The sequence below is a fragment of the Vulpes vulpes genome, chromosome 6, assembly GCF_048418805.1.
Source record: "Vulpes vulpes isolate BD-2025 chromosome 6, VulVul3, whole genome shotgun sequence".
Lineage (NCBI taxonomy): Eukaryota > Metazoa > Chordata > Mammalia > Carnivora > Canidae > Vulpes > Vulpes vulpes.
The window spans coordinates 120,245,904-120,268,798 of record NC_132785.1 but is presented as its reverse complement, the minus strand read 5'-3'; the positions used below and the strand labels follow the sequence as shown (position 1 = coordinate 120,268,798).

At 47.1% G+C, this 22,895-nt stretch overlaps 2 protein-coding genes across 7 annotated transcripts in view; one reads left to right on the top strand and one right to left on the bottom strand.

Annotated features, from left to right (window-relative positions):
- The window catches only part of ZC3H14 (zinc finger CCCH-type containing 14), a 54,090-nt gene extending 49,087 nt beyond the window's left edge, over positions 1-5,003 (bottom strand). For 3 of the 6 annotated variants that reach the window (XM_072762203.1, XM_072762204.1, XM_072762206.1), the window contains exons 1-2: positions 4,816-5,003; positions 4,309-4,351 (exon numbers count right to left, since the gene is read on the bottom strand). In XM_072762203.1, the coding sequence (XP_072618304.1) occupies positions 4,309-4,351; positions 4,816-4,851 (79 nt within the window). In that variant the 5' untranslated portion in view covers positions 4,852-5,003. The remainder of the gene's footprint in view (positions 1-4,308; positions 4,352-4,815) is intronic. The other 3 variants (XM_072762207.1, XM_072762209.1, XM_072762208.1) reach the window with 3 other exon arrangements.
- A 9,272-nt stretch (positions 5,004-14,275) lies between these two features.
- Positions 14,276-22,895, top strand: part of PTPN21 (protein tyrosine phosphatase non-receptor type 21) — a 79,346-nt gene continuing 70,726 nt past the window's right edge. The window contains exons 1-2 of the mRNA XM_072762198.1: positions 14,276-14,397; positions 18,378-18,764. Coding sequence (XP_072618299.1) covers positions 18,585-18,764 — 180 coding nt within the window. The 5' untranslated portion in view covers positions 14,276-14,397; positions 18,378-18,584. The remainder of the gene's footprint in view (positions 14,398-18,377; positions 18,765-22,895) is intronic.

Genomic DNA, 22,895 nt, shown 5'->3' with positions numbered 1-22,895 from the left:
CATATGGGGCTCCCTGCATGGAGCCTGCTTCTCCCTCTGCCTGTGTCTTTGCCTCTTTCTCTTGGTGTCTCTCATGAATAAATAAAATCTAAAAAAAAAATTAAATTAAATAATTAAGTTTTCCAAAAAAATTAATGCAAAAATAGTTCTATTTTTATTAATTTCTTAATACCTAGTTTTTAAAAAGACAACTGTATTCCAATTTGTTTCTGCACTTAACCTTTTATGATATGCTGTTCTAATTGAAGAATATGAAGAAAATCTGGCCTCAAAACTACATAGTTGGAAATGTAGGGGCAGCCCAGGTGGCTCAGCGGTTTAGCACCACCTTCGGCCCAGGGCCTGATCCTGAGGCCCGGGGTCAGTCCCGCATCGGGCTCCCTGCATGGAGCCTGCTTCTCCCTCTGCCTGTGTCTCTGCCTCCCTCTCTCTCTGTGTCTCTCATGAATAAATAATATTTAAAAAAAAAAAAAAAAAGGAAAAGGAAATGTAGCTGACCCTTAAACATGAGTTTGAACTGCCAGGGTCCAATTATAACTGGGTTTTATATATACGTGTGTGTGTATATATATATGTACACACACATGTATATATAAAACATTTTTTTCTACTTATGACATTTGTGCTTTCTTTTCTCTTGCTTACTTTTTGTAAAAATATAGTATAGAATACACACAACATACAAAATGTGTGTTAACTTTATGTTACCAGTAAGACTTCTGATCAACAGTAGGCTATTAGAAGCCAAAAGCTGTATTTTCAACTGTGCTGGGGGCAGGGGGTAATCCAGCAGCCCTAACCCCTAAATTGTTCAAGGGTCAATTGTGCTTTAATAGCCTTTACAAATACAATGGACATTCTTCTGTGATACTACACCAAAACTCAACAAGTAGTAGTTTCTTAAAGGTTAGCAACAATATGGAAACTAAAACTCTATCAATAACCTTTTTGTAACTGTTACATGAAAATCCATTGATCCATCTTTTTTTTTTTTTTTTTTTAAGATTTTTATTTAGGGCAGCCCCAGTGGCACAGCAGTTTAGCGCCACCTACAGCCCGGGGTGTGATCCTGAAGACCCAGGATCGAGTCCCACGTCGGGCTCCCTGCATGGAGCCCACTTCTCCCTCTGCCTGTGTCTCTGCCTCTCAGTCTCTCCCTCTCTCTCTGAATAAATAAATTTAAAAAAAAAAAACTTAAAAAATATAAATAAAGATTTTTATTTATTGGGGATCCCTGGGTGGCTCAGCGGTTCGGCACCTGCTTTGGCCCAGGGCATGATCCTGGAGTCCCGGGATCAAGTCCCGTGTCAGACTCCCAGCATGGAGCCTGCTTCTCCCTCAGCCTGTGTCTCTGCCTCTCTATCATGAATAAATAAAATCTTTAAAAAAATTTTTTTTTAATTTATTTATCCGTAAGAGACACAGAGGGATGCAGAGACACAAGCAGAGGGAGAAGCAGGCTCCGTGGAGGGAGCCCGACGTGGCACTGGATCCCAGGTCTCCAAGATCACGCCCTGGGCTGAAGGTGGTGCTAAACCGCTGAGCCACCTGGGATGCCCAGATCCATCCTCTACTTTAATGAATCTTTTTCTCTTGAATAATTTTGTAACACCATGGTCATTTGAAAAAATACTAGTTGAGGGAGCTATACAAATCACTGACAGGTTGATACATTCATTACAAGATATAAAAGAATCATTTGTTTTTGTTTTTTTAAACAACTTTATTTTTTTTTTTAATGATAGGCACACAGTGAGAGAGAAAGAGGCAGAGACACAGGTAGAGGGAGAAGCAGGCTCCATGCACCGGGAGCCCGACAGGGGATTCGATCCGGGGTCTCCAGGATCGCGCCCTGGGCCAAAGGCAGGCGCTAAACGCTGCGCCACCCAGGGATCCCTAAAAGAATCATTTAAGGTTATCAGAAATTCTTTTAAGCACTGGGAAGCTTTAAAAGGCAGACAAACTTTTCAAAATTCTAATTTTCATTTGAAAGCTCTTTTGTCGTTAGTAACAAATGTATCATTTCTTTTCCTTTGTTCACCTTCAAGAAGATGCCTGCCAAATATCCAATTTGCTTGTAAGTCATAGGTGATAAAGATGTTCCATGAAAAAGGTGGCTAATTCATTTTTTTTAATTTTTTTTAAATTTATTTATTCATGAGACACACAGAGAGGCAGAGACACAGGCAGAGGGAGAAGCAGGCTCCATGTGGGGAGCCCAATGTGGGACTCGATCCTGGGACTTCAGGAAAATGCCCTGAGCCAAAGGCAGACGTTCAACCACAGAGCCACCCAGGCATCCCCAAAGGTAGCTAATTTAAATCACACAAATCCTTCCCCTTCAGAAAATCCAATCTGTTTTTAATATACAGAATATTAAGTACTTTATGAGTAATTCCTATTTTCTCACATTATACCCTAAAAAAATGTAGTCAAGGGTCAAAATTTTAAAAGTATTCTTACTGTCTCACTAATTACGTTCTTTTTTTTTTTAATTTATTTATTTATTTATTCGTGAGACACAGAGAAAGAGGCAGAGACACAGGCAGGGGGAGAAGCAGGCTCCATGCAGGGAGCCTGATGTGGGACTCGATCCTGGGACTCCAGAATCATGCCCTGAGCCGAAGGCAGACACTCAACCGCTGAGCCACCCAGGGATCCCTCACTAATCACATTCTTAAATGAAACTGGCTTTTAGAAAAAATTCCCAGGGGAGGGATGATAAATATTTCTCATTGAGTTTGGTGTGAGACCTCAGTTCAGACCAATGTACCACCAGTTTAACTCACCACTGCTTTTGCACAATCCAAATGCCAGCACAGTGAAAATGGCAAGCACCCTATCAGTATTTTTTTTTTAAGGATTTATTTATTTATTCATGATAGAGAGAGAGAGAGATAGGCAGAGACACAGGCAGAAGGAGAAGCAGGCTCCATGCCGGGAGCCTGACGTGGGACTCGACCCCAGGACTCCAGGATCGCGCCCTGGGCCAAAGGCAGGCGCGAAACCGCTGAGCCACCCAGGGATCCTCCTATCAGTATTAATATGAAAACAGTTTTGACTTCAGAGACCCTTGGTCTCTCACACCTTGAGAACCACTGTTTAGGGTAGCCCGGGTGGCTCAAAGCTTTAGTGCCGCCTTCGGCCCAGGTTGTGACCCTGGAGACCGGGGATCAAGTCCCATGTCTGGCTCCCTGCATGGAGCCTGCTTCTCCCTCTGCCTGTGTGTCTGCCTCTCTCTCTCGTGCTGTGTCTCTCATGAAGAAATAAATAAAATCTTAAAAAAAAAAAAAAAAGTTTTAAGATAGAACCACTGTTTAAACAGTAGCTATTATTTTTACAGGAGACACCAGCTTTGGAGTTAAACAGACCCAGATTTCAATACATAAAACATAGGTCACGTCAGCACTCAAAGCTGGTTTTCTTGCTTATGCAAGTAGGGGTATTACCACTTACCTTCTCCTGCCTATTATCATGACCTAACACAAAGACAATGGTTAAGCACTGTGCCTGACCCAAAGTAAATACTCAAGTTATAAGTCACAAAAAAAATAAAGAGAAAGAAAACACATTACTGTGGGTGGTAAGAAAAAGGGAGGGGGGGGAAATAGACATTTAAAAATAAAACTCACTGAACCAAGACAGAGGCAAAAGCCAGAAACCATTCATATGCAAAATAACATTTCTGAAACAAGAAGATCAAGATGAAAACTGGGAGAATAAGAAAAACAGTAAGAATCAGATCAACAGATGGAAAACAGGAGAGAGCCTCAACTCAGGAAGCTAAACAAGGTTTATAAAACACCGTTATTAAAAGGCGGTTGGGGGGGGGGGGGGAGACACAGAAACTAAAATATCAAACAACCAAGATTGCATACAGAGCTTTCAAGAAAAGACGGTTAAGAGAAAGAACCGCAGAGAATCAGACTTTAAATACAACGGGGAAAAACATTAATTAATTAATACAACGGGGATCCCTTCAAAAACCGAAAGTACGGGGGCGACTGGGTGGCTCAGTCGATTAAGCATCTGCCTTCGGCTCAGGTCGTGACCCCAGGGTCTTGGGATCAAGCCCCGCATCCGCCTCCCTGCTCCGCGAGGAGTCTGCTTCTGCCTCTGCCTCTGCCCCTCCCCCTGCTTGTGCGCGCTCTCTCCCTCTCATTCATAAATAAATAAATAAATAAATAAAATCTTTTTAAAAAGTCAAAACTACGTAGGAGAAAAAAAATTTTTTTCTAAGATTTACTCAGCGGCAAACTCTAAATTCTCTTAGGCTGACAACAAACAACAATAAGAAATAAAACTTACCAACATAAGCTCCTAATTCTTGCAATTTCCCCTTAATGGCACTCTGAGGGAAGAGCAGAAAGGCAAACACGCTTGTGAGAAAGGCGGAAAACCAGGCGGCCCCGTGAGGCGGCCCCGTGAGGCGTCCCCGTGAGGCAGCCCCGAGTCGGCGGCTGCGCGCTCCCGCCGCCCGCTCGGCGCCCCGGTGGGGGCGGGGAGGCGCCCGGGCCCGGGCCCTCCCCCTCCCCCTCCCCTCCCCCCCCGTCCCCGCGGCGCCCCCCGCCCGCCGCCCCTCGCCTCCTCCGGCTCCCGGCCGCTTCCTCCACGGCGCTCTCGGAGGCCGCGTCCGCGCCCAGGCCCGCGGAGGAGCCCGTTCGCCGAGGCCGCGGCGGCCCCACAGCCCCCGGCGGCGCAGCCACTAGGCCGCGGCGTCCAGGCCGGGCCCACAGTCCCCGTTACTCCTGACAACCGCGCGCCCGGCCGCCCGCTGAGGCCCGGCTTCCCGCCCCCGCCTGACACAGGCCTCACCCGGATCTTGCGGCTGATCTCGGTGCCGATTTCCATGGCTCCCCGGCGGGCGGCGGGCTCAGCACTGCACGGCGCTTGGCTCGCCCAGGGCCCCGCGCCGGCTCCCGGTCCGCAGCTCCGCCGCCGCCGCCGCAGCCGCCACCCGCCAGCCGCCAGCGCCGCTCCCGGCCGCGCGCTCGGCGTGACCCGCCCCCACCGGCCCTGCGCGCCAGGGCGAGCGGAGCCCAGCGCGCCTGCGCCTGCGCCTGCGCCCGCGCCTGCGCGCACCGGGGGGCCCGCGGAGTCCGTGCTCGGGCGACCTCTACCGGCAGCAAGGAGAGCAGCGGCGGGAGGATGCCTTCCGTTTCACCTGGAGAGCTCCCCCGCGTTGCTCGCCCCCGCTTACGCAATTTATTTACCCTTTATTTGGAAAATAAAGATGAATTAAAGGCAGCGGAAGGACCCCTGGCTTTGGTGTGATTGCTGAGTTAGAATCCTGCATTCGCTGGCTTTTAGTGTGACAGTGGGTCTGGATGATTTAAACCTTTGAGTTCTTACTTTTCTTACCTGTAAGATAGACTGCCTCCTAGCGGTTGCATTATAATTACGCCCAGAGCCAACAGAACCGATTAATCTCAGTACTCTTTCTTTTTTTTTTTTTTTTTTTTAAGAAAAAGATCTTGGGGCAGCCCCGGTGGAGCAGCAGTTTAGCGCCGCCTTCAGCCCAGGGCCTGATCCTGGGGACGCAGGATCGAGTCCCAGGTGTGCTTCCTGCATGGAGCCTGCTTCTCCCTCTCCCTTTGCCTGTGTCTCTGCCTCTCTCGCGCGCTCTGTACCTCTCATGAGTAAATAAAATAAAAAATCTAAAAAAAAAAAAAAAAAAGATCTTTATTTATTTATGAGAAAGAAAGAGAGCAGAGGGAGAGAAACGGAGAGAATCTCAAGCTGACTCTACAGAGTGGGGTGCCTAAGGCAGAGCTTGATCCCACCACCCAGAGATCACGACCTGAGCCCAAATCAAGGGCTGGATGCCCAACCCACTTAGCCACCCAGGTGCCCCAATCACAGTCCTTTCTAATGATTCCACAGGTACTGGTTCCCTTGGGTCTAGTCCTGCCTTCCTTCCCCAAGATCTGTAGTCACTTTCCTGCTCCTTTCTTTCTGAACCCCTTCTTTTAGAGACCTCTATTATTCTCAGGATTTCAGCTGTCACCTCTATGCTGAGAAAAACCAGGTCTGTCACCCCTGAGTTTTCCCTTAAACCCCAATCCCTAATTCCAGATGACTGCAGGCATTTGTATTTTCCCCAAATTCAGCACATCAAAACTTAAGTTTTCGTTATCTTTCCCATCCCCCACTAGGATTGGTTTCTACTCCTGACTTCCCTGTTTCTGTCAATAACAGCTTCATTCAATAAAAAATAATAATAATAATAAATAAAAATAAAAAAATAACAGCTTCATTCTCCCTGCCATGATCACAAAATCTTGTACTAAGCAGAGAGAGGTCTCCCTTCTCCCCCATATCCTCTAAATCTGGAAGCTGTCCCTATTAGCTCTCCATTGCTTAATAACAAAGAACCACACTAAACTTAGCAGCTTCAAACACACGCGTTTATCATTTCATGGTTTTCATGAGGCAGGTTATCTGAGCACAGCCTGAGTCCTCTGATCAGGTTCTCACAAGGCTGCAGTTGAGGTGCTAGCGCCGTATTCTCATTTGCAGGCTTGACAGAGGAATACTTCACTTTTAAGCCCATCAGTGGTGTTAGCAGAATTAATTTCCTTGCAACTTTATGAGCAAGGGCCCCAACTTCTCCTAGCTGTTGTCTTGAGGCTGCCCTCAGTCCATAGATGTTGCCCACAGTTCCTTGCCATGCACTTCTTCAACATGGGCTAGCCATGTCAGCTCAGGGGAAGCTCAGTTCCTCTTCTTCTTAGAGTTTTCACTTCATTTGGTAACTTAGGGCGACCCAGGGCCTGACCTCAAAATCAGTGGTTTAGGAGCTAATTACATCTGCAAAATCTCCCCCCACCCTTTTTTTTTGCCAAATCCAGTAACAAAAAGCAAGTCATAGGTGCTGCCCACAATCAGGGGGACTCGGGGGAGGGGATTATACAGGGTGTGAACAGCAGGGGCAGGAATTATGGGGCCACCTGGGGTCTATCTGCCACCTGGCCCTTTATCTTATATAGTCATTTTTTTCTTTTGAGTTCCTATAGCATCCATGTGAGACCTACTAGTATGACACTTAATTCACCCTCTCTAATATTAATTGTGTCCTCTCTAACAAAATTACAAACTCTTGGAACGCCTGGGTAGCTCAGTGGTTGTGCGCCTGCCTTTGGCTTGGGACATGATCCTGGAGGCCTGGGATCGAGTCCTGCATTGAGCTCCCTGCCTGGAGTCTGCTTCTCCCTCTGCCTGTGTCTCTGCCTCTCTCTCTCTCTCTGTGTCTCTCATGAATAAATAAATAAAATCTTTAAAAAACAAAAACAAAAACAAAAAAAAACCTCTTGTAGCTCTGCATTTCTCCAAAATTTTTTTCAGGATGCTAGACACATAGGAAGCACTTAAATGAAATACTTGTAGGATAAAATAAATTCAAAAAAGCATTCCTCATGGATTGGTCCAATGATCATGTACTCACCCAACATTAATGAGAAGCAGTGGAGCAAAGTGACTAAAAACAAGGACACCGGAGACAAACTGTCTGGGTTTGAATCCCAGCCCTGATTCTCTCTCCAAGACCTTAGGCAAGTTGCTTCACCTCTCGGTGCCTCTGTTTCCTCATCTATGATATAAGTATGATAGCAATTTCTCCTGCATAGGTTTATAAGGATGAAATAAGTTAATATTTGGGAAGCATTTTGAGCTGTGCTGGGCTCACAGCAGCACTGTGTTTGTTGGTTAAAAATTAAGTACCTTCTCAGGGCAGCCCTGGTGGTTCAGCGGTTTAGTGCCGCCTTCAGCCCAGGGTATGATCCTGGAGACCCTGGATCAAGTCCCACGTTGGGCTCCCTGCATGGAGCCAACTTCTCCCTCTGCCTGTGTCTCTGCCCCCCTCTCTCTCTCTGTGTCTCATGAATAAATAAAATCTTAAAGAAAATTAAATAGTGGGTGAAGAAATAAAAATAATGTACTATCTTTTGGATTTGAGTGTCATGAAATCAGGGACTCAGTCTTCCTCATCTTTGTACTCTGACTCCCAGCACAATGGCTGGGTCTGGGAAGGTATTTATTTATTATTTATTTATTTATTTATTTATTTAAGATTTTATTTATTTAAGATTTTATTTATTATGTGGGACTCCAGACAGTTAACCGCTGAGTCACCTAGGCGTCCCCTTCAGCCACCATTTCAGAACTAAGAATGAAAACACAGGTTTTTGTATCCATTACTGGTTAGAAAATCCTTAGTCAATATTTAGATAATTTTGAAAGAACATTTCACAGAGAATAGAAAATGTTTTCATTAAAATGTATTTGGGATGGGGCGCCTGGCTGGCTCAGTAGATTAAGTATCTGCCTTCAGCTTGGGTCATGATCCCAGAGTCCTGGGATCCAGCCACATGGGGCTCCCTGCTCTATAGGGGGTCTGCTTCTCTCTCTCCTTCTGCTGCTCCCCCTGCTTGTGCTCTCTCTCTCTTTCTGTCAAATAAATAAATAAAATATTTTTTAAATGTATTTCGATCATGGAAACTTATTAAAATGTATTCAAAAAAGGGTTAACTTTCAGAATAATCCATTTAAAACTATGTAAGAAGAGATTTGCCAGCTACTTAAGAATGCACATATTTATAATAATAAAGAGAAGATGAAAAGAAATGCTTTTACTTAAAAAAGAAAGTGAGGGGGAGCACCTAGCTGGCTCAGTCAGTAGAACATGTGATGCATGGTCTTGGGGTTGTGACTTTAAGCTCCGCATTGGACCTAGCGCTCACTTAAAAAAAAGTAAAAAAGAATTCACTCCCTCTGCACCCACCCCCTCATGCTCTTTCTCCCTGTTTGTGCTCTCTAGCTATCTCTCTCTCTCTCTCTCAAGAAAAAAAAAGAGAGAGAGAGAAAGAAAGAAAAAAGAAAAGAAAGAAAATCTCTTTTTTTAAAATCTTAAAAAAAAAAAAAAAGAATTCACATATTTAGACCTCAGGAGGAGTTACAGTGTCTGGATCAAAGGGGGCAACCCAGTAAACACTAAACCAATGGTGTTCAGTGGTCCAACACTACAAGGTGCTTCCCTTTTGAGATGCAGCTTCATAAATCAGATCACATCCAGAGGAAGATGATTATGATGATGACCAGAGCAAAACCATTAAAGGAACTAAGAGTATTTAGCTTGAAAAATACTAAGCTGGGATAAAAGAATTCTTTTCTGACATGGAAGGACCCTGCAGTCCAAGAGGAATGATATATTTTGCTATAGGGGATAGAATGAGGACTAGATTTCATCAAACCACAATGCTGGCTAAGAGGGTTCTGGGTTGTCTTTTTTTTTAAGATATTATTTATTTTATTCATGAGAGGTACATAAAGAGAGACAGAGAGACGCAGAGACACAAGCAGGCTCCATGTAGGGAGGCCTATGCAGGACTCAATCCCAGGTCTCCAGGATCACACCCTGGGTCAAAGAAGGCACTAAACCAATGAGCCACCCAGGCTGCCCTGGATTGTCTTTTAAAGAGAGAAGATGAGGGATCCCTGGGAGAGAAGATGAAAAAAACAATAATAAACTAGAGAGAAAAGGTGCCTAAAAAGAGCTTTGGTTTTGAAGTCAGAGGGGCCTAAGTACTAAGGTCAACTCCATGGAGACCTGTGTCCTCTAACAGTGGCCTCCTCTTATCTGCAGCCCCAGCCTCATCTCAGGGCAGCATTCCAGCTGGATGCTGCACATGTACAACCTTTGCAAATGTGTATTACGTGCGCGTATGTGTGTGTGGTGAAGCAGAGGTAGGGGTTGGGGGCAGTTTCCTTCAGCCTGGAATGCTTTTTTCTTCCTTTCCTTCTTAGTGAGCTTTTTTGTTTGTCCTTCTAGACTCAGGTGGAAGCTGATCACAGTGTTAAACTAGACATGACTACCCCCCTTAAAATATATTCTCACTAATACATCCTCCTGCTATAATATACATATATATAGTACTGGAACCTGGAACGTGTGTGTGCGCGTGCCTAAGTCATCTTATTTATCTTTCTTTTAGTGGCCTCTGGCTCAGAATAAAGGCAGGATGAGTACAAGTTTTTCAATAGTGAGTATCACATAGTATGTCTGCCCTTGGCTCAAAAGCCCAAGTGTTGGGAATTATACCTACAGTAGTTTTGCTACAGGGATTGATAAACATTTTTCCATTTTCTTGTCCATTTGAACAAATATACTGCCAACACCATCATTTCTCTGATATCCAGGGAAATCCATGCTCTTTAATCTCACTCTTTTGTAGCTGAAAAGCTGCTGCAGCTGATGAGGTGTTGAATATAGCAGGGAGAGGACACTGAAAATTTGGAATAAAAGAGATTTCACCTTTCTAGCTCTGGCTCTTGCTATTGCTTCCCTCTGGGAATCATTACCTCTATGCAGTGGGAGGAGGGAGGGCCGTCATTTGGTTTAGATTCTTGCAGAAGATGGTCATTTACATAGTGAGGTACAGTACATACCAAGCTATCAAAGCAAATTAATATCTTTTTTTAAGACTTTATTTTTTTTTAAGTAATCTCTACACCCAATGTAGGGTTTTAACTCACAACCCTAAGCTTGAGTCGCATGTTCCACCAACTCAGCCAGCCAGGCACCCTGAATTTCTTAACTCATAAGAATATATTAGTCAGTGCACCACCAAAACCACAATTTCCTTTCCTTTCATTGAGTATCTTTTTTTAGTTTAGGACTTTCTTTTTTAAATTTTATTTATTTATTTTTTAAGATTTTATTTTTGAGAAAAGCCCAGGTAGCTCAGCGGTTTAGCACTGCCCTTAGCCCAGGGCCTGATCTTGGAGTCCTGGGATCGAGTCCCACATTAGGCTCCCTGCATGGAGCCTGCTTCTCCCTCTGCCTGTGTCTCTGCTTCTTTCACTCACTCTCTCTCTGTCTCTCATGAATAAATAAATAAAATCTTAAAAAAAAAAGATTTTATTTTTGAGTAATCTCTACACTCAACATGGGCTCAAACTTAACAACCCAGAGATCAAGAGTCACAAACTCTACCAATGACTGAGCCAGGTGCCCCTTAAATTTTAATTTCTTTATTTTAATAAGAATTATCTCCATATGTATAAGTACTCATAATACGCCACTTTCTGGGTAACAAGAGGAGGTAAAGATACAGATAGGTAATGGCTATTTATCTACAGAGTATCTCTAGATAGATACAGATTATGGTAACATTGGTTACTGGCAAGAGGAGAGCTAGGTGTCTAGCAGGCAGGTAAGGAGACTTTTACTTATACCTTTTTTGTATCTTTTGGGCTTGAACTATACAAATTACTTCTCTTCCTTTCATTCAAACATAAGCCAATGACGTTGTGAAGGGGCTGTTCATGTGGCTTATCATGGGGTAGCTACTGTCAAATTAAGGTAGTTGAGGGGAAAATAGAGTTCAAATATTTGGTCAGCAAATGACACTGGTGCAGTGTGAGGGAGGAAGTTCAAATCTGTTTTCTAATATCCCTTGGGGTTTTATGATCATTTTCTATTTTTAAAATACTTTTATTTTCTTCCCGATTCAATTAACACGGTTTTTTTTAGTGCCTACTCTTTGCCAGTAGAGTCCTAGGAATTCTAGGAGGTATAAAAGAAGCCCTCATGAAATAGTTTTTAAAGCTCTTGCCAAGTGTGGAGATCACTGTGGAATGGGATGGTTAAGAAGTTTTCTTGGAAGCAGAGAGGCTTGAATTGAGGCTTGAAGAGCAAGGAAAGACTTAGACAAATGAAAGGGGGGGGCACAGGAGATACTACGAGCCTGGAGAAACAGCTTGACTGGGGCATTCTGGGGGGAAGAGAAAAATTAAGGATGGCCAGAGAGGCTAGGATCAGCTTAGAAAGCCCTTAAAGTACAGGCGGAAAAGCTAGCCTGGCGGGTGTGTGTGTGTGTGTGTGTGTCCATGGGGAGTGATAAACCTGAGACAGAGGTCAGCTTGGTATTTGCATGAAAAGGAGAGAAAACTGAGAAATTAGATGCTACTAGACCACCCTTGTTGCAATAATCCGGATGTAAAATGATGATTTAGAATTTTGGGAAGTGGGAGGGGGCGAGGTAGAGAGAAAAAAAGAAATTGTGAGATGGTGCAAAGGAGGAAACATCAGATCTTCATGGTAGGCTGGAGATAAGAAAGGGAAAAGAGTCTTACATAATTTCAATGTTTCTACCTTGGGAGACCAAAAAAGGAGTTTATTTTAATGTCTTCTTTTCTCGCACACAACTTGACCCCTCATGGTGTCCTGTTGAAATATCAATTACAAACAGAATTTTTTTTTTGAAGAAGCTAGTTTTTTTTTTATATATATATTTTATTTATTTACTCATTAGAGACACACAGAGAGAGGCAGAGACAGAGGCAGAGGGAGAAACAGGCTCCCTGCGGGGATCCTGATGTGGGACTCCATCCCAGGACCCCGATCATGACCTGAGCCAAAGGCAGAGGCTCAACCACTGAGCCACCCAGGTGCCCCTCAATTACAAACAGAATTATTTTTTTCTATCAGAAACACATGTAATCTTAATTGCTTTTACCTCCATTGCTTGACTTGAATCTTGCCTGGGATTTGTTTTCTCATAGCGCTCATACATCAATGATGTATGTGTGGTGTGTGTAGGTGTGTTCATCATCTTCCACTAGACCAGAAGTCCTCTGTGTGCAGGGACCATGAGTTAGGCACAGTAAGGACTCAATAAGTGGCTGCTAATTGTCGATGAAAATGAGAGTTAAATAAAATTTAACACAAAAAAGCTTTCTAGAAACAGTATTTTTGGGCAGCCCCGGTGGCGTAGCGGTTTAGCGCCACCTGCAGCCGGGGGTGTGATCCTGGAGACTCCAGATCGAGTCCCACGTAAAGCTCCCGGCATGGAGCCTGCTTTTCTCTCTGCTTGTGTCTCTGCCTCTCTGAATAAATTAAAAAATAAAAAATCTTAGAAACAGTATTTTTTTAAAAATCACTTAAATTAAAATGCACAAAATAAAAGCTTCCCTGCTCCAGTCGCTCAAACCACATGCCGGGTAAACGTCAAACAACTCTTGGGTCATGGTTGTTAGGGTCACATAGTTTTAGTCCTTCACTTAGGTACTCCAATTGAGTAATAAAACAGGTTTAAAATACAGTGATCAGGGATCCCTGGGCGGCGCAGCGGTTTGGCGCCTGCCTTTGGCCCAGGGCGCGATCCTGGAGACCCGGGATCGAATCCCACGTCGGGCTCCCGGTGCATGGAGCCTGCTTCTCCCTCTGCCTGTGTCTCTGCCTCTCTCTCTCTCTATGTCTATCATGAATACATAAATAGAATCTTAAAAAAGAAAAACCATAGCTATTAAAAAGAGAGGAAGCCGACACAGAGAGAGGTTAGGAAATTTGCACAAGGTTCCCCAGCTAGAGTGTTGGCGCTGAGATTTGAACCTAGACAGCTTGACCGTGGAGCCCCCATCCCGAATGGCTCTACTCTGTATTGCACATGCATACAGCTCTTTTGGAGACCTAGAGGTTGTTGAGGCACATCAACCTTTTAGCGGGGAGGCGGATAGAAGGGGACTTTCCCACCCAGTACTTAAGAGTGTTTCCTCCACCTTAAAAAAAAATATTTATTCATGAGAGACAGAGAGAGAGAGAGGCAGAGACACAGGCAGAGGGAGAAGCAGGCTCCTGCAGGGAGCCCGATGCGGGACTCGATCCCGGGTCCCCAGGATCACGCCCTGAGCCCAAGGCAGACGCTCCTTTTTTTTTTTTTTTTTTTTTTGGAGGTGCACGGAAGTAAGACCTCGAATCTGTGAGCTGCTCTCAGAAGCGCACACCCGTGCACGAACCGCTCTGGCAACACCAGCGTCCTGCGGGCCCTGGAACCACGCGAACATCCCCTCCCCACGTTTTGACCGAAAGCCGCGCTGTATTTGGAAGCCCTTAAAATAAGCGGTCACATGAGCAAAGGCGCAGCGGCGCGCCCCCTCGGCGGCGGCCCCGCGCAGCTGTCCGCCCGCCCCCGCCCCCGCCCCCCCGCGCCCCGCCGCCCGCCGCCCGCATTCCAACTCTCTGAGGTCACGGGCCGCCGCGGCCGCCGCCCCGGATCCGCCCGCCCCCGGGGGAGGGCCGCCGCCCCCGCCCCCGCCCCGCCCCGCCCCGCCGCCCGGGCCCGTGCGCGTTCGTCCGTCGGTGCGTCGGTGCGGCCCCACCCCCGCCGCCGCCGCCGCCCCCGCCCCCGCCGCCGCCGCCGGACTCTGCCCGGGGGAATGGTCCGCGGGCCGGGGTTCCGGAGACAGGAAGTGCGGCGCGCGGGCCCCATGAGCGCGCGGCGGCGCGGGCTGGCGTGCGGGCGCGGCGGCGGCGGCGGCGGCGGCGGCGGCGCGGCGGGACCCCGGGAGGCCGGGCGCTGAGCGGGGCGCGCGGCCCCGAGGATGCGGGAGCGGGAGCAGGTGAGCGCGCGGGCCCGGGCGGCGGGCGGCGGGCGGCGGGGCGTGTCGCCCGGCGGGGACCCCGGAGTGCGTCCGCCCGCCCCGGACCCCCGGACCCCCGGTCCCCGCGGCAGGAGCGTAACAAAGACCGGAGAAGCCTTCCCCTCCCAGCTCCTCCGCGGTCCGCGGCGTTGCACCGCTAACCGGGGGGCTTGAACTTCTGCCCTCCTTGGCGGCGTACTTCTGCATCAGACTGCGTGCTTCTAGCAGTCTTCTAGGCATTTTTTGGGGGGGGGGGGTGCCTCTCGGAATATTAAGATTTGCCAAATAACTTAGGCGAGGAGGCGAGGCGGGGAGGGATTGTTTGGTGATGACTTGTTTTGCAGTAAAGAGTGTTTACTCTGGAAAAAAGAATTCTTGGGTCTGCAGATTCCGGCTTGTGATTTCTGCAAATCCTGATTAGACTGGCCGCCCTTGGCATGCACGTCTTCTCTCTTTCGCTGCGAAAGCCCCGTAATCACAGCGTGCACTCGCAGGCACGTTCGAAACGCGCCGTGTGCCCTGACGACCGCTGAACGCCTAATTAGCCGCTGGCAGATTTTTTTTTTTTTGACTTTGGGATACGACAGTGATTTTACTCTGATAGTAGTTGTGTTTTGTTTCTAGGGTATCTTATTCTCGAGTATCTACGCATATTGTCCATGAGAAATATGTTTGATTTAAATGCTATATAGATCTATATGTTACTCTAAAGATGTCATAGACCCCCTGTGATTATTTTGGAGTGTCTTTGGCAAAATTACATGCGGGGAGGATCTTAGCAAGGGTGGAGACGACAGGATTCAGAGTTACAGGGTATTTGAGAAACTTTTGAAAGGGAATATGAAAACGTTAAAATGAATTCACAGATACCCCAGACTGCCTTTTGAAAAGTGGAATAGAATTTAACATGTATCTCTTACTACATACAAAAATGGTTTTGTAGAGAAAGTGTTTCCTAGCTTTTCCTTTCAAAAGCCAATTATGAATGATCTCTTTAGCAGTTAGATAAGCTATAATTGCAGATCTTTCAAATTATTGCATATTATTTTACACCTGAAACAGACCCCCCCCCAAAAAAAAGCAACTTACATTTCTACTCTATTGGAACATTCATAACTTTGACATGATTTGCTAGTGAAAACTGAAAATTAAAATGTGTAAATCATTGATAATTATCAAAATTATTAAACAGTATTATTTTAACACAGGTTTTATATAAATACGCGGAAAGCAGGCTATTCTTGTGGATAGATCTTGGGGGAAAATGCATCCTTATATCCACACCCATATTCACCCCTCAACTTTTCTGACACATTATAATATCTACCAAAATAAAGAGGAAACATTGGTTTTTCCTTATCTGATGTAAAACATTTCAAATATCAGGAACAACTCAAAGTTTTACTCTGCATTTGTTTAATCAGAGCTTAAGTTAATAATTAAGTTGTATACTGTAATATCTGCCTTCAAGGCATAGGTCTTTCCTTGTAATGAAGAATCCACCATATTTGAACACTCAGTACAAACATTAATCTTTCCTCTGCATTTATGCAATATCTTCCCTTCATCACACTACTTAACCTGTCCCATTTTTTTCATTACCCTAATTTGTATATAAAATTGAAATCCACCACCTCATCTCAGAAAGGTATTTATGTAGTATATGTGGTATGTCATATATATATATATAATCTCTTAATATTTGTATCATACAAAACACTGATGGCTTATCAGGCAATTTTCTAGTCAAAAACTTATTAAAGTTCTCATCTCATGACTTTTTTTTTTATTTTGCCTCAACTATATTTAGTTTATACCCTGACATAGCAAAGAGCATTTAAAACAGCAAAAAAAAAAAAAAAAAAAAAAAGGAAAACTGCAAGTGAAGATTCTTTTATTAATACTTATGTCACACACCCCCCCTTTAGTATGGTGCTTTTACTCATAGAAGGTACTCAGCAAAAGCTGTTGTTTAAAACAGCCCTTTAAGTATTCCTTTTTCCCCCCCTTCCTTTGGCCTTCTTCCTCTAGTCCTTGTTTTTAATTTTTCTGGCCACGTGGGCATAACCAGAACTCCAAGGGCAAAAAGCAAAACACCACCGACCAATGCACGAAAACAGAAACAGAGGAAGCGGTGGCTGGGTCCTTACTCGAGATGCAGCCCTGTATGTAATTATAGCTCGCGTGTCATCTCCTTAAGGGCAGCGACGGCTTAGGGTTCGGCTCATCTTAGATTTCTCACACTGCCCACTAGGCTGCCTCGTCCTCAGGGACGCGAGACACTTTTGTGGAATGGAATTACAAACGGTAACTTTGGCAGAGCCCAGTGGAATAGCTGCGCCCATCATCGCCTCTTGAAACCCAGACGCAGGAAAAGCGGAAAAGAGCGGAGCCCTGGGGCGGAGGAACCTGGGGTCCGTGCCCAGGGCGCAGCTGAGCTGCAGCCGCTCCTTCCCTGGCCTGGGTTCTGCGTCTCGCAGGGGAGAGGATGGAGGCCCCTGCCCCCGCCCCCGCCCCCGCGTGCGGTTCCCGGCCAAGTTCAGGGTAGCCAGCCGCGGCCGAGCCTCGCTACGGTTCTCAGCCACCCGTCGAACGAGGCGGCCTCCGCTCAGAAAGAAAAACAAAGGGTGGGAACCGTCCCGGGATTTTGTTGACTCGCTGGCCGGTGCGGGGAGGAGGAGAAAAACCCCCAGGCAGTGTGACCCACCCCCGATCCCCCATCGCCGCCGCTCACGCTGTTGGCTCCAAGCCCGGCAGTTACCATCAACAGGTGTGCTCAGAAACGTTGTAAGTCACGTTATGGTTATGGGGGCGGTGTGTGCGCGTCCCGAGGCTGCAAGCCCGGAGCCGGACCGACCCCGCCCCGGCCCCGCCCCCTTCCGTGGGGCTCGAGCTGGGCGGGGGGCGGGGGGGTCTTGAAACGTTCGGTCCCGCGGAGGGGAGGGGGGGAGCAGCAGGGGCTGGTCCTTCCGTCGCGCGTCCGTCCGGAAACGCGGGCGGCGGGCGGAGCGTTCCGGGACTCCTGAGGCTGCGCGTTGGCCGGGGCAACGCGGCGGGGAGGACGCTGCGCGCGCCGGGGGCGGGGGGTTTGAGTCGGAGCGCGAGGTCCCGGGGCGTCCATTGCCTCTGCCCGCCGGGCTCGCTCAGCCCGGGCCGCCCCTGGAGAACCCAGGATGGTGCTTCAGGCTTCCGGGCCGCGGCCCTGCTGGGGCGCACGCCCGCCGCCCCTCCCGGCGGCCCCATCCGCGGGGAAGCCGGGGCCGCCCTTTGCCGAACGTCCGTGCTTCGGGTGGTAATCGGATAACCCGCATTCCTGGCGTCCTGCGGGCTTGTGAATCGATCGATCAGTTTGGTGACGTAGACGTTTGCGGAGCCGCAGCGGCCCTGCGAGCGCGTGGGGGCGTTTCGCCTCCCTGGACCTCGCGGCTGCCAGAAGTTCCCGGGGATCCCCCCCCGGGGGTGCAGGGTCCCCGTGTCTCACGGGGCTTGCTTAGCGCTTTGGGAGGTGTCCTTGTGCACCTCATCTCCTGTTAGGGACTCAAGCACCCCACACCTGGCGCTTTAGAGAGCCAGCAAAGTTAAGGATAAAAAAAAAAAAAAAACACCCGCGGAGCTTGAGCGCGGAACCCCTACAGGGCGGCTGCCGAGTTGGGCGGCCCGGTAGCCCCAGCCGCGATCCGCTTGGGCCCGGAGGTGCCTCGCGTTCTCCGAAGGCTTCCACGAGGGCCGGAGCCGGGGGGTGGACTCCCTCCCTGGCCGCCCAGGTCCTGGTAATACCTTCTTTATCCAGGACGCAGTGGGGGGAGCTTGCTCTTTGGATAGGGCTTTAGTGATCTTTTTTTTTTTTTTTTAATTTTATTTTTAAAAAACTCAAGAGGTGGAGGTGGGGGAGGGGCATACAAATACAGACAGGTCAGAAGTTGCCCTGGCCCCTGTAACCGGTGTCCGTCTGTCCCCAGCACTGGCGTGGATGCTCCCCCGACCCGGCCTTTGGGGACCCGGTTGCCTTTTGATGGCGGCAGCAGCTGCTGCTGGGTGAGCAGCCGGAGACTGTCCAGGACTCCTCCCGGCGGGAGAGGATCTTGTTCTCCCGCCGTCCCCACCACCCGATTGGCGGCGGTGCCTTGCCCGCTTGACCTGTCCACCGCGCTCGGACGGAGGAGAAGATGCCCCTGCCGTTCGGACTGAAACTGAAACGCACCCGGCGCTACACGGTGTCCAGCAAGAGCTGCCTGGTGGCCCGGATCCAGCTGCTCAATAACGAGTTTGTGGAGTTCACGCTGTCTGTGGAGAGCACTGGCCAGGAGAGCCTGGAAGCTGTGGCCCAGAGACTGGAGCTGCGAGAGGTGAGCCCCCCCCCCCCCCAAAAAAGACTGTAGGCGTCTTTAGCCTGGCTTTGTGCCTTCCTTCCCAGCCTTGTAATGCACGCTGCCCCCTGTGTTCTCCAGGGAGGTCCCTGGCCGTGATGTCGGAGTTTGCAAGCTCCCCCTCCCTGGGAAGAAGGAATAGATACAGAGCAAGAGGTCTTAGAGCAAGGGGTCTTTCTTCCGGGTGTACCCCGTAAGATCACGAAGAGTGCCCAAGTTTTGAAAATGCTTGTATTGGCTCCCTTAAAATGTAATCCAAAAGCAAATAGTAATGCATCCAGGATTATCCAAGTCCTTCCTTTTTTTTCTTTTTTAATTTTTATTTATTTATGATAGTCACAGAGAGAGAGAGAGAGAGAGAGAGAGGCAGAGGGAGAAGCAGGCTCCATGCACCGGGAGCCCGACGTGGGATTCAATCCCGGGTCTCCAGGATCGCGCCCTGGGCCAAAGGCAGGCGCCAAACTGCTGCGCCACCCAGGGATCCCCAAGTCCCCCCTTTCTAATATAATCCCAACTGTGTCCTTCTGATCTAGTACAGTTTACTGACTTTCATTCACTGACTCTTTTGCACAGACCACGCCAAGATTGTAAAGTTATATTGTCTGAGCTTGAATTCTGGTTTCCTCACCAACTGGCTGTTTAACCTTGGATGAGTTAGTTATGTGACCTCTTTGGGCTCTGGTTCCCTGATCTAAACCATGGGGATAATGCTCAAGAGCGGTTGTGTGATGTAAAGTGCATGTAAAGCCAGCACTTTTTTTTTTTTAATAACTTTGTCTTTTTCTTTTAACTTTTTTTTTTTTTTTTTTTTTAGTAATTTCTATACCCAATGTGAGGCTTGAACCCATGACCCCAAGATCAAGAATCACATGCTCTTCCCACTAAACCAGTTAGGTGTCCTGAAGCCAAAGAGCTAATAACAGTGTTATAGTTATCATAGGGAGGTTTGTCTTGGAAAACCCCTAATCTTGTCTGTAGGAAGTTGTGGAGTCCTCAAAGATCCACATAATGTCTTAAATTTAAGATGCTATGTAAGGCGTAATTACTATGTAAGGCCTAGTGAAGAAAAGGGCTCTAATTACAGTTAAGAGCTTTCCTGTCTTTGGCTGGTTGGTTCTAGGATAAGAGAAAGATGGTGAAACTGGTTATTCCCTGTAAATGCTCAGGTTATATTGCTAACTGGAAATCCCATTGTCATAGTGCATAAAATGTTAGGAATAGATAAACTGTGCCCCCTGTGACTATTAAGAATCATTTGATTATTCCATATTAAAGAGGTGTTACGTGCCAAGGATATATGTAGTAGGAGCTCATGCTAGTATTGACACCATTAAGAAAACAACCTGATCCATGCTATGATAGGAAAAATAAAGGGTGCTGTAAACAATAGGGAGAGGCAGCAGAGAGGACAGGGATAGTGCAGGGTGGAATTTGTCCAAGGCTGGACAAGACTGTTCCAACAAAGGAACTGCAGGCCAAAGACCCGAGGCAGGTGACCTACCTGGAGCCTCAGGTGGGGAGAGGAAAAGCTGGTAACAGAATCCATAATGCTGGGTTTTTGTTAAGGGGTTTGGGTTTGTCCTGAAAGTAGTATGGAAGCTAGTGAAGGACTATATTTTATTTAAGTAATCTCTACACCCAACATGGGGCTTGAACTCAGGACCCCAAGATCAAGATTCTTACACTCCTCTGACTGAGCCAGCCCGGTGCCCCATTAGTGAAGGATTTTTTTTTTTTTTTTTTTTTAATTTTTATTTACTTATGATAGTCACAGAGAGAGAGAGAGAGGCAGAGACACAGGCAGAGGGAGAAGCAGGCTCCATGCACCGGGAGCCCGATGTGGGATTCGATCCCGGGTCTCCAGGATCGCGCCCTGGGCCAAAGGCAAGCGCCAAACCGCTGCGCCACCCAGGGATCCCAAGGATTTTATTTTATTCATTCATTCATTTTATTATTAGTATTATATTTTTAGTGAAGGATTTTATTTTTTGTTTTATTTTTTTAAAGATTTTATTTATTTATTCATGATTGATAGAGGGGGCGGGCAGGCAGAGAGGCAGAGATACAGGCAGAGGGAGAAGCAGGCTCCAGGCCGGGAGCCTGACACCGGACTTGATCCCAGGACTCCAGGATTGCGCCCTGGGCCAAAGGCAGGCGCCAAACCGCTGAGCCACCTGGGGATCCCCTAGCGAAGGATTTTAAACGGGGTTTGGTGATTGTTTTTTGAAGAGCAGGCCTTCTGGAGGACAAGTAAAAAGGAGTATTTGTGGGGCAGGTGATAGTCACTTGGATCTGGAGGGGAATGGAGGGAAGTGGCTGGAATCTGGAGATACTCAGGACCTACCTGCCAAGTGTGGAGGAGGGCTAGCCAGAAGGTCCAGGTTGATACTGAGGGTTCCAGTAAATGGTGGAGTCTGTAACTGGGAGAGGAAGCATTAAAGGAAGAGCAGGTTTGAGGGGCAGAGGGAGAGGTGTATGGTGAGATCAGTTCGGGAAGTGCTCAGAGATGCCAGTTGGAGATGTTGAGCCTGTGGAGGCATGTGCAGGCTTGGAGCCCAGCTAGGGGGAAGGATTTGGGAATCATCTGCCTAGGTCAGTTCATCAAAGGTGGGAGAGGCCATGAGGCTGTCTAGGAGAGAGAAAGATGTAGCGGACCCCTCAGGGTTGAATAGAGGAGGCCAAGAGAGTTAGGAAGAAACTGGAATGGAGCACAAAATAGGAGAAAGTAAACCAGCACAGCCTGCCTCAGTGACTCGCTCTGCTTGCTTGTGTTTATTACATATTTTTTGCTTCCATCACCCATTTTTCCTTTTTTAAAATTTTGGTTCTCTTCCATCATTTCTTATGCACCAGGTCTATGCATAGCCACCACAGAATCAACTTCTTGAGGAACTGTGGTTAATTTATTTTTGTAGCCAGAATACCAGGCATGGAATGTGCTCAATAAATACAGGCTGCACTGCGCCCACATTGCTTTCCTCCTCTGTTGGTCAGGAAGTCCAGGGAAATATCATTACTTGTTTGAGGTTATCATACCCGGGAACAAACACCTTCACCCTGCTGTGGATACATAATGAGACTGATTTTTAGCACAAGAGTAGAGTGCTTTGAGAGGGAACAGGCACGAACCCTAGAAAATGTCTTAGCCTTGGACAGACTATCGCAACATTTCCAGTATTTAATGAGAGTCATGGTTAGGAAGCTAGTCTGTATAGCAAGCAGACTCTTCCTTTCAAAGCTCCAGAAGCTCTTCTCTGTAGCATATAAACAGAGGGCTCAAGCCTCAGGCCTAATCTGACCAACGACTGTTCAGAAAGTCCGAGTCAGGGCGACACCTGTTCTGATATTGTGTCCATGCATATGAGATTCATACCAAGAGCTGTTGATGTTTTGTCACCTTGCACTATTCTCCCATCAATCAGACTCAGAATTATCATAAAAGATGGATTTGGCTGATAATCACTACTACTGCCCAGATTGCACCTGGGAGAGAAAAAGTCTACTTGCTTAATCGAATACTATTTTACTTCTATGATGGCAAAGGCTACACAATAATACCATTACAACAGTACCCAGAGGCTTCAACTGTATCCGTAGTATTTTATTTCTTAAGCTGGATGTGTGGGTATGTTTGTTAGTCTTCTTTTTTTTTTTAATATCTAAGATATCTTATAACATATTAAGAAGCTACAAGCAGTGGGATGCCTGGGTGGCTCAGCGGTTTAACGTGGCCTTCAGCCCAGGGTGTGATCCTGGAGTCCCGGGATCGAGTCCCACATCGGGCTTCCTGCATGGAGCCTGCTTCTCCCTCTTCCTGTGTCTCTGCCTCTCTTTCTGTGTGTCTCGTGAATAAATAAAGTCTTTAAAAAAATAAAAGAAACTACAAGCAGCAAGGTTAATGTACTTGTTTGCAATTTAGTTAACTTAGATGAACTTTTTCCAAATTCACCATATTTGAGCTGTGGAAAGTGACTTTTAAAGATGGAGAAACATTATCCCCACAGGAAAATATTGCTGTTCATTATAGCAACAGCTTCTCAGAGCTGGAGAAATTCTCTGCATATCATTCATTCTGAGTTTCATAACACGTTTTCAAGAGAGATTGTGAAA